General features: G+C 39.2%; 2 protein-coding genes across 6 annotated transcripts; both read left to right on the top strand.

Moving 5' to 3' along the window:
* The first annotated feature begins 4298 nt into the window (after positions 1-4298).
* On the top strand, positions 4299-10034 carry LOC145214063 (atlastin-2-like). Of its 5 annotated transcripts, XM_080082501.1 has the most exons (7): positions 4299-4745; positions 5072-5247; positions 5667-5807; positions 6090-6245; positions 6311-6364; positions 7053-7284; positions 7676-8805. In XM_080082501.1, exons 3-7 carry the CDS (start codon positions 5670-5672, stop codon positions 7846-7848), a joined length of 753 nt encoding a protein of 250 aa, XP_079938627.1. In that variant the 5' UTR covers positions 4299-4745; positions 5072-5247; positions 5667-5669; the 3' UTR covers positions 7849-8805. The 5 variants fall into 5 exon arrangements, with proteins under 5 accessions (XP_079938627.1, XP_079938626.1, XP_079938630.1 ...); XM_080082500.1 differs by having other exon boundaries at positions 4299-5247; XM_080082504.1 differs by lacking the exon at positions 7676-8805 and adding an exon at positions 8813-8886 and having other exon boundaries at positions 4300-5247.
* Positions 9947-11238, top strand: LOC145214062 (uncharacterized). The gene is made up of 2 exons (XM_080082498.1): positions 9947-10932; positions 11090-11238. The coding sequence occupies exons 1-2, from the start codon at positions 10207-10209 to the stop codon at positions 11120-11122; spliced, it is 759 nt and encodes a 252-aa protein (XP_079938624.1). The 5' UTR covers positions 9947-10206; the 3' UTR covers positions 11123-11238.
* The last annotated feature ends 36 nt before the right edge of the window (positions 11239-11274 follow it).

Below are 11274 nucleotides of genomic sequence, written 5' to 3'. Positions count from 1 at the left end.
GAAGATGTTTAAGCCTACAAACCATACATATTTACACCATGATTACACAATTCATTAGTTATTACCTTTGTAGATTGCACTTTACATAATGGACACACAAGGGATGTTTGACAACAAAACAACCAAACATGAATGCGCCCAGATTTTTACCCTTTCCACCCTAATGAGCTCAGTGTTGGTGTTCAACCTCCTGCGGCAAATTCAGGCCAACGATATTGAACAATTGGCGGTAAGCACAAGCACGGTGTTAGTTAATGAGAAAAAATGCGATATTGTAACCTATGTACCTCTGCAGTTTTGGACAAAAAGTGCAAACTGGGTTGGAAGTGATTCTAAGCCCGTTCTTCAGGTAGATCGAAAACGATTTTTTATTTATGACATTATCATTTTATATGACTCTCAACATTGGTTCACTCATTGCTCAGCACTTAAATAATAGTTTTCATTTTTTTGTCGTCATACCAACTTTAACTACGCGTCAATTACAGTTGTACAATCAGGATAGTTTACTGCAAAATACACACTTTGTCATATTTGCGTATGGTAAGTCAAATTTCTTTTACAAATTAGCATGTTCCAGGAATGTATTATTATGTTGCGCGCAACCTAACATACAGCAGATATTCTTGACAGGCCTGTTCCCAAAATTGGTTGACACGATAAAACCATTTATAACTCTAAATTACCGAGTGTAGGCGGCAGCACTGTCCAGAAATGCTATAGCTTAGACGGGTGACAAAAACGACATAAATCGCGGGAGATGGTCGGACGTCGCAGGAAAAGGAGGCACGTCGCGCAAACCGCTGAATGTCGGGTTAAATTGCTGACAGTTGGTGCTTTAAGGTTGGGGTGAGGTTAAGGCTACTCCCATGTGTTTGTATCTCAACACCAGACATTTACGGTCGGTTTTGTTGCTCTCAGCAAATCTGCATGGCCTGACGCACAGTGGTTTCAAAAACGCCAAACAAGAATACGTTTCTTAACAAGCCAAATTAATTTATTACAGACAAATTTTTATTATTATTTAAGTTTTTCACAACATGATGTCCTCGATTTGAAGAAAATTATTAAACTAAACCACAGCCTGCTTTGTTTCAAAAATAGATAATCTGATCGTGATATTTTGTCTGCAGAACTTGCTAATAGTGATCAGAGATTTTCCTCATGCTGATATGGGTTACGGAGTTCAAGCTGGTAAATCGTATTTGGACGGGGAAATTTTCGAAGCAAAGGGTAACAGTGAAGTCTCATCCAATTTAAACGACCTGCATAAGATTTTCCAGAGTGTGTCGGCATTTGCCATGCCGCACCCGGGTAAAAAGCTGGAACAAAGAGGCGATTCAGTTAAGCCAATTAAAATAAAAGGTAACAATACAAGAGCTTGTTAGTTTGGCTGTTTCTCCAGAAAAAGCAAACTGTTATTGTCTGTACATTTAAATAAGGTATCCTTCGGGACAAAGATACGTGTGCTCTAACGGCATTTTCGAGATATTCTTACGTTTTTTACTGGGCAAAAGTGCCTCATGTACAGAAGCGTCTGTTCTGAATTTGCTTGTGTTTTTAACAATGCCTAACTGGCCTTTTATTTAACTCCGCGTCGCTCTCTTTTCTGGTGTGCGGCACTAAGTTACGTACCTTCTGTTGGTTTTGCTTCACGGGAAGATGACAACAGTAATTTCTGAAACGTTGTGACGTTTGATGCACATATACTGGCTTGTATTCTTTTGCTGAGAAAGTTTAAAATTTTAGTTAGTTGCACAAACAACCTGCTTGTGTTTTACGTCACTTTATTTCATCTCAGAAATTGACGACAAGTTCATAAAGCACTCAAAGGATCTTTTCAAACAAATGAAGACTGACGTTGCACCTCTGGAACTAAACAAAAAACCCATGACTGGGCGCACTTTTTACGAATACATTGTAAAGTGTGCTGACCATATTCTGTCGGGGAACATGCCCAGCTCCAAAGATTTATCAGATGTAAGGCTGTATCCAAACCCCAGTAAACAACCTTCAGTTTTCTTATCAACTAATTTGTCGGCATTTGTTTAAAGCTTGTTGCTGATCACTGGCTCAAAGACCTGGTCAAAAAGATTGTCACGGAATACAACTCCAACATGAAGCGGGTACCACAACTAACTTAGTATATATATATATATATGAGTGTATAATGAAACTATGTGGCAAAAATTGCTTATAAAACAAGGCAACGGCAAATAACGACTTTCACTCGTAAACGCATTTTGTTGAGTACTTCTTCATGAGAACATTACATATGAATATCTATGTTAAATTTTGATTGGTCAGCCTCATGTTGCACTAAAAAGCAGTATACGATAAAATATATACGACGCAAATTGAACTGCGGTTTTATTTCCAAACAGACTATGGAAAAATTCAATGGCAACTTTAACGAGTTAAAAGAAGAGCACGAAATAGAGAAAAAGGCTGCGATTGATTGGTTCAATGGCACCAACAAGTTCGGCAGAGAAGGTGTCGTCGAAGATGCAAGGGAATTACTAAATAACGAGATAGAGGAGCAGTTTGCGACTTTTGCGAGGTATGTTAAGAAATTGGCAGAGGCTGAGGAATCGCAGAAGTTTCTTCGCCATCGCCTGGGTCAGATGGAAACAATGTACAAGGAGCTATCCGAACAACACCAGAAGGATTCGCTTAAAGCTGAAGAACTGGAAGAAGAGAAGGAGCAACTTCAACTAGAGCTTTTGCAGACGGCCAATGTACCAAATGCAGTGAGACAAGAAAAAAATGCCCAAATAGAAGTGGTAACTAAATATTTGTACTCATGTAGCATGCTCATGTCGAAAATTAGATTGATCAGAAACGACAGCGCCAGAGAGCTTTTATGGAAAATACGTCGTAATTTAGACATTTTAACAACCACTGTTGTATTTATCAGTGCATAGCTGACCCAAAAACTGCGCAGATGATAAGCGATTTGTTGAATCGTCTGCTTTAAATGTGTTTTCTCCGATAGCTGAAAGTCGGGCCGGAATTTTTGCCGGGCTCGAGCTCGGGCTCGGGCTCGGGTTCAGGCTCGGATTAAGGTTCGGATTTTCCGAAATTCTGCCCCCCTTACGACGCATAAGAAACCTGACAGTTTTGTGTTTGCTTAGGGCACATTTAGCATTTTTGTAACGAAGATAAGATTACTTTACGTTTTCACCATTAGAGCACAAACTGTGTTGATGACTGAGTTAAAATATCAATTTACCGGTTAGTTCACACTATACTCTGTTTATTGAACAGTTAAAAAGGGAAATACAGAATTTGCAGAGGAAGACTCGCAACTATTCAGAGACACGCGAAACTTCAAGCAGCTGGTTTCCTTTTCTTTGGAACAACTCAAAAGACACAGTGCATCGTAGTTACAACGAAATGTAAAGTTTTAATGTATAGTTTTTGGGGTATTACCTATTTTTTCAGCTTCTGTATGTATATTTGTTCGTATGCTTGCTTTGCTAGAGATTTTCAATGTGTAGCCACTGTTACAATACCAAAATGAGTTTTGGCATTTTATCAAGAGATCGGCCTATGGTACTGTGTATAAAACTCTTTAAAGTTGCACTGCATTTTTTGAGGCACTGCTTTGTTTAAAAGCGCAAAAACATTAACAAATATTTTGTTGCAAAAGTAATACTATGGAGGCTTTATTTGGCAGCCAGTATGAGGAAAATAGTGTTGTTATGTACAATCGCATTTCCTTACCAACTAGACCTAAAACATGTGACAGTAGTTGCACCTTTTTAATTTTCGTTACACACTTCAAAATTTTTGGTGATACACTTAAAGAACAAACACGACAAAATAAAAAAAAACTGTCACATTGCAATAACAACGGTTGCTTTTCATACTTTGCGTTACTGAAAAAAAAATTGATCGTCGCCAGTCAGTGAAATTGTATCCAAAAACAAAAGAAATGCGTCTGTATTAATGTACCAGTAAATAGCGCACATTTTCTTTGCTGTTAATCGCTACCAGTGGATTCCAGCATTATAATACAATTTTCTTAGTAGATGTATCAGGATGCTAGTTAGTCGAAAGTGTGAGAATAAGAATTTAATGAGATCGAGGAAGTGGTGCTATAGGGATTAGAAAGGCATCTATTGCTTGCAGTGTAATACGACACTTTAAGCAGAAACAGTGAGCAAATAACAATTATTATGCGAAATTATGCCTAGAAACCAATTAGGATGGAGTCAAACGTACAATATGTACATTAATTAACAAGAAAGACATTTTTATGCATACAGTTTTTCAGCATAAATTATGCCGTAATTTTCTTGTATATCGTCCCTGAAAATGGTAGAGTTTAAACTTAAATCAGTCGCTGTATTCTACTGTTAAACGTGATAAGAAGTTCTGCTGTTACAGGCATCATCTCACACCAAAAAAAACTTATCCGAGTCACTAAAAGTGCGGACCACGTAGAATGCAGAAAAAAAACTACAAAAAGGTTACATTAGAGCGCAAAGAAAAAAGGTAAAATAGACGTCTTATCAAGACGATTGCAGCCAACACATTGCCCGTAGAACCGTCGCTTGGACGTTAAAAGCAGCCCCGCCAGGTCCAGAAAGTTGTTTCTTCTACAAATTTACAATTCATGTCATGTAGCATTGCGGAGCATCTAAGACCGTGTACCAGTTGACTTGTTATGTTAAATACCAATGACTTAGCGTGTCAACAATATGGTGTGTAGAAGTGGTTTGTGCCAGCTGATTTGAATAGTAAGTTAATTAGAAAGCAGATATATCTGTGTACACAATGTACGGTTTTCAATATCCAGGGCAAAATTTAAAGCAAGTATTTGCGTGTAAAGCATAACAACGTTTCGACAGTGTCTTTTCTCAGCGTTAGGTGAAATATAAACAGTGGAAGGGATTTAACTTGGTGCCGCACAACAGTCAAGAAAGGGGGCAACGAAGTTTAAGATAAAAGCAATTAAGCGTAGATGTGTCTTTGTGTTTTCTTTCACGGAGAGAGACAAGTCTTAACCCACACCTGAACCAAAAACTAAACAAAATAAACATTTTACCGCATTTTATTAATAAAGAGCCTATTCAAATCTTGACGAAAGGCGGAAGTGGAGCCTTAACTTTGGATCACCATGCTCTTAAAAGTGTTTTGGAAAACTCTTGGGATAAACCAACTGCAATTATATCCATTTGTTGGGACAAACGAAAGGGGAAATCATTTCTCATTAACTTGCTGCTGAGATATTTGACAGAGGTACATCTTTTAACACGTGCTACTCCAAAGTGTAACTATTAATGGTGTACTGAGGTTTAGGTTGTCTAAAATTTTTACCACTTATGTACTTTTTGCAATACTGTCGTCACGATTGTAGGTCTGAACAAACCGGGCCGAATAAACGGTTACAACCCAACCAATAGTGAGTCGGGTTGTATTGCATCACTGTAACTACACGTAGTTTTTGGTACACGCTTTAATTTAGGCTTTTTTACGTTGCTACTCTAGCAAACATCTGTTATATTAACTGCCATTTAGCATTAGAATGCATTACATATGAGGCAATTTTTTACGGTAATGCTATGTTCAAAATGAAAAACTAGGCAAAGCATTTTATGCATTTTTTGTTGATGTCAAATCGTTAAAAAGGGTTTAAAAAGTTATTCCTTTTGAAACAGAATATGCAGAATAAAATCGAAAAAAAGTTCCTGGACAAAAAACTCGAACCTGCATTCGAATGGCGTGGCGGACCGAACCGTAACACTGAGGGCATCTGGATAACAAGCAAACCTATCGACTTAACCACGAAAGATGGAACTGTAAGACATTACGTGACAATTAAAGTTTTGATAAAGGTTTATAGCAAAAAATATGCTTTTATTGTAAAAGATATCTCTACCTCTAAATTTTGTCTCGCCCCTTCGCCAAAAAATGTCTTTCTGGTCGTAGTATTTAATTATGCATAAACTAGGTACACCTGTAGCTATCAGAACAGATTAATAGTGTTTGCTTGTTTTTAGAATTTGGAGACGATTTTGAAACCCACAAACGATACATATTTACACCATGATTACAAAATTTGTATATTATTACCTTTGTAGATTGCGCTTTACATAATGGACACTCAGGGGATGTTTGACAACAAAACAACAAAACATGAATGTGCCCAGATTTTTACCCGTTCCACCTTAATGAGCTCAGTTTTGGTGTTCAACCTCCTGAGGCAAATCCTGGCCAACGATATTGAACAATTGGCGGTAAGCACAAGCGCGGTGTCAGTTAATGAGAAAAATGCAATATTGCAACATATTTTCTTGTGCAGTTTTGGACAAAAAGTGCAAACTGGGTTGAGAGTGATTCTAAGCCCGTTCTTCAGGTAGGTTAAAAACGATTTTATTTATGACATTTAAAATTTATATGACTCCCAACATTGGTTTAATCACTGCTCAGCACTTAAGTATTAATAGAGATTTTTAGTAGTCATGGCAACTTTAACTATGCGTCAATTACAGTTGTATAATCAGGCTAGATTAGTGCAAAATACACATTTTGTCGTATTTTTTTTCAGGGTTGTATTAAGATGTTTCGCGCAACCTAACATACAGCAGATATTCATGACAGGCCTAGCCCCTAAATTGGTTAACACGATAAAAACTATTTGTAACTCTAATTTACCGAGTGTAGACGGCAGCGCTGTCCAGGCGTACCACAGCTCAGACGGGGGACAAAACGACATAAGTCGCAGGAGATGGCCGGACGTCGCAGGAAATGGAGGCACGTCGCGCAAACCGCTGAGTGTCGGGTTAAATTGCTGACAGTTAGTGCTTTGAAGTTGGGGTAAGGTTTCCAGTCATCTACCGCGATTCGCCGTTACAGTGTCACCCCTATAAGACCAGGTCTCGATAGGCTACTTCTATGTGTTTGAATCTCAACACCAGACATTACGGTCGGTTTTGTTGCACTCAGCAAATCTGCACGGCCTGACGCACAATGGCTTCAAAAACTAAACCACAGCCTGTTTTGTTTCAAAAATAGATAATCTGCTCGTGATATTTTGTCTTCAGAACTTGCTAATAGTGATCAGAGATTTTCCTCATGCTGATATGGGTTACGGAATTGATGCCGGTAAATCGTATTTGGACGGAGAAATTTTCGAAGCAAAGGGAAACAGTGAAGTCTCATCCAATTTAAACGACCTGCATAAGATTTTCCAGAGTGTGTCGGAATTTGCCATGCCTCCCCCGGGTAAAAAGCTGGAAAACAGAGGCGATTCGGTTAAGCCAATTAAAATAAAAGGTAACAATACAAAGGCTTGTTAATTTTGCTGTTTCTCCAGAAAAGGGAAACCGTTAATATATGTATATTTGATTATTTGATTACCCCTTTGGATACGTGTGATCCAACGGCATTTTTGAGATACGTTTTTTACTGGGCAAATGCAGAGAAACGCCTGTTCTAAATTCGTTTTTTGACAATGCCCAACTGCTTTTTCATCTCGTCGCTCTCTTCTTTCTCTTGTGTGCGGTACTCAGTTACGTCCCCTCGGTTTGTTCACCTGTTGGTGACAACAGTTATTGTCGAAACGCACAGATATTGGCTTGTATTTTTTGCTGAAAAAGCTTTAGTTACTTACAAAAACAACCTGCTGTGTCCAACCTGTGTTGTACTTCACTTTGTTTTACCTCAGAAATTGATGATAAGTTCCTAAAACACTCAAAGGATCTTTTCAAACAAATGAAGACTGACGTTGCACCTCTGGAACTAAACAAAAAACCCATGACTGGGCGCACTTTTTACGAATACATTGTAAAGCAGGGGCGGGCAACTTCTCCAGTCGGCGGGCCTGATATAGGAAAATGAAGTACTTGGCGGGCCGTATTCCTGAATCGATACATTAATCGCGTATTTATCCAGTGATTCAAAGCGGATTTTTGACCACTTAAACCAAATACAATCAAGAACGTCACAATTACAATACAGTCCAAACAATCTAACTATAACATAAAATTATTCGCCACAGCAAATTTAATGCATAAACCACAGACTTAGATACTGCAGAAACACTAACTAGGCTACACGTGTGGAAACAAACGAAACCGTGAAAGCAGGCCACACACAAGGTTGGCAGTTATGTCGTAACAATGGATGTATCGTGCAATGGTAACAACGGCGGGAAAGTTTTTTTTTTGCTATTGGGTAGCGTTACTGTCCGTTACAACTATATTTTGACGTAGTAAACAAGTAGTGGGGGATTGCGGCAGACTGTGGCCGCGGGCCACATTATCATGTAAGACCAGAAACTGTCTGCGGGCCGCTCAAAATCCCGTCGCGGGCCAGGTCAGGCCCGCGGGCCGTATGTTGCCCGCCCCTGTTGTAAAGTGTGCTGACCATATTCTGTCGGGAAACATGCCCAGCTCCAAAGATTTATCTGATGTAAGGCTGTGTGCAAACCGTTTTCTTATTAACTAATTTTTCGGCATTTGTTTAAAGCTTGTTGCTGACCACTGGCTCAAGGACCTGGTCAAAAAGATTGTGTCGGAATACAACTCCAACATGAAGCGGGTACCACAGCTAGTATCAAACAATGTGGCAAAAATCGCTTAGTAAACACGGCAACAGTGAATAACGACTCTGACTTGTAAACGCATTTTGTTGAGTACTTTTTCATGAGAACATTACATATGAATCTCTGTGTTAAATTTTGATTGGTCAGCCTCATGTGGCACTAAAAGGCAGTATAATATAAAGGTCTAACAAATGTAACGTAAGCTAACCCAATTTCGTAGTTTTCGTAAATAGAACTGCGGTTTTTATTTCCAAACAGACTATGGAAAAATTTAATGGCGACTTCAACGAGTTGAAGGAAGAGCACGAACTGGAGAAAAAGGCTGCGATTGATTGGTTCAATGACACCAACAAGTTCGGCAGAGAGGGTGTTGTCGAAGATGCAAAGAAAATACTGGAAAACGAGATCGAGGAGCAGTTTGCGACTTTTGCGAGGTATGTTAAGAAATTGGCAGAGGCTGAAGAAGCGCAGAAGTTTCTTCGCCACCGCCTGGGTCAGATGGAAACAATGTACAAGGAGCTCTCCCAACAACACCAGAAGGATTCGCTTAAAGCTGAAGAACTGGAAGAAGAGAAAGAGCAACTTCAATTAGAGCTATTGGAGATGGTCAGTGTACCACAATCTGTGAGACAAGAAAAAGATGCCCAAATAGAAGTGGTAGTTAATCATGTTTTGGTAATACTCATGTAGTGTGAGTTGAGTTGGGTTGATGTCGTCGGGCAAAATCGTTGCAGCACTAACTGCATTCATAAGATATTTACCAAACCGGAAATAGCAGCGAAACGTCAGGAACGTAAAAAAGCGCGACAAAGTTGAGGGCACAAATGGATGATCCCGAAACGTGCTGCAGCTACACCATTACTGCAAGCACAGGAACACTATACACATACTCCAAAACTGGCTTGACAGATTATGACAATACCGATTGGTAAATCGCCTGTATTACTATGCATTTCCTCCAATAGTTGTGAGTCGGACTGGGCCTTTCGGGTCGGATTCGGGTTTGGGTTTAAAAAACAGGCTTGATTCGGGCCTGACTTCGGCTTTTGTTTTTTTAAATAGGATTCGGGCCCCAATCTCGTGCCCGCTACTCAAACCTGGCAGCTTTGTTTTTGATTGGAACACGTTCTGCATTTTCGTAAAGAAGATAAAATTTCTTTACATTTTCACTGTTAGAGCACAAAGTGTGTTGGCGACTAAGTTTAAATAGCGATTTACCTGTGTTAGTTCATGCATCTAACACTACTCTGTTTATTAAACAGTTGAGAAGCCAGATTGAAAATTTACAGAGGAAGACGCGCAACTACTCAGAAACACGCGAAACTTCAAGCAGCTGGTTTCCTTTTCTTTGGAACAACTCAAAAGACACAGTGCATCGTAGTTACAACGAGTTTTAACTGTAATACTGTACATTCAGCTCATGTGTATATATGTGGGTGTGGTTTTTTTTGCTAGAGAATTTCAATATGTAGCCCTGTTATATATTTGTATTTATTCATGCGTATCTTGTTTCACCACGTGTGTTCGCTTAAGCGTAACGACCGGTTTATAAGCGCGTGCTTTGCCCTAGAGGTCATTACAAGTATTTGCACAAAGCATGCGTGTTGTGTCGCTGATGACTTGAGGGTAAATACATTACACTGGCGACGAGGATGGGATCGTCCTACTTGGGAAGTGTTGGAGAGTTCAATGCTGAAATGGAAACATGGCCAACGTACGTGGAAAGGATTGAACAGTTCTTTAAAATTAACGACATTCCTAATGACAAACAGGTACCGGCACTTTTGAATTTTGTTGGGGCTAAGACGTACAGTCTTCTAAAAGATTTGGTTGCACCATCTAAAACTTACAAGGAGATTGTGAAAATTTTAACGGATCATTTTTGCCCAACCACTTTAAAAATTTCTGAACGTTTTAAATTTGGAAAGCGGGATCAAATGCCTGGAGAATCAGTCAATCAATATGTGGCTGTTATCAGAAAGTTGAGTGAAAACTGTCAATATGGTGATTTTTTGGATGATGCATTAACTCAAAGATTTGTTTGTGGTATACTCTCGGAGGCCATGCAACGGCGATTGTTAATCGAAAATAATTTGAACTTTTCGCAAGCCGTGGTAATAGCTAACACTTTGGAAAAGGCCGATGCTGATACAAAAATTATGAGAAATAATGACATGGCCGTTAACAAGTTTAGTAGGAATGAGAATCCAAGAGGACGAAGAGCGTGTGGTCGATGTGGTCGCTTGGGTCATGAAGAATTCAATTGCTTTTTCAAAAGTGCTACGTGTTACAAGTGTGGCAGAATAGGTCACATTGCATCAACTTGCAGAAACCGAAGCAAGAAGAATTTTAACTTCATTACTTCCGAAGATCAACAGGTGCCTGTAAAATGTTGTTTAAATTCCATTGGTGTAACAGAAAATGACAATATAGTGGTTCGACCCTTAATTAACGGTAAACCCGTCGTAATGGAGTTAGACACTGGTTCTGCACTGTCTATAAAGTCCGAGACTGATTACAAAAATTTGTTTAAAGGCTCTACACTTGAACCAACAAGCATTGTTTTGAAAACTTATTCAAATGAGAGAATCATTCCACTGGGGTTTCTGCCAGTTACAGTGGAATACCGATCTACTCGTTTACACTTGAAACTTTATGTTGTGGGAATAAATGGTCCGACGTTGTTTGTTCGTGGTGGCTGCCCGTGGTGCTTGTCGATG

The sequence above is a fragment of the Phallusia mammillata genome, chromosome 2, assembly GCF_965637545.1.
Source record: "Phallusia mammillata chromosome 2, kaPhaMamm4.hap1.1, whole genome shotgun sequence".
Taxonomy (NCBI): domain Eukaryota; kingdom Metazoa; phylum Chordata; class Ascidiacea; order Phlebobranchia; family Ascidiidae; genus Phallusia; species Phallusia mammillata.
The sequence above is the reverse complement of the archived record's forward strand: the minus strand, read 5'-3'. Positions and strand labels throughout refer to the sequence as shown.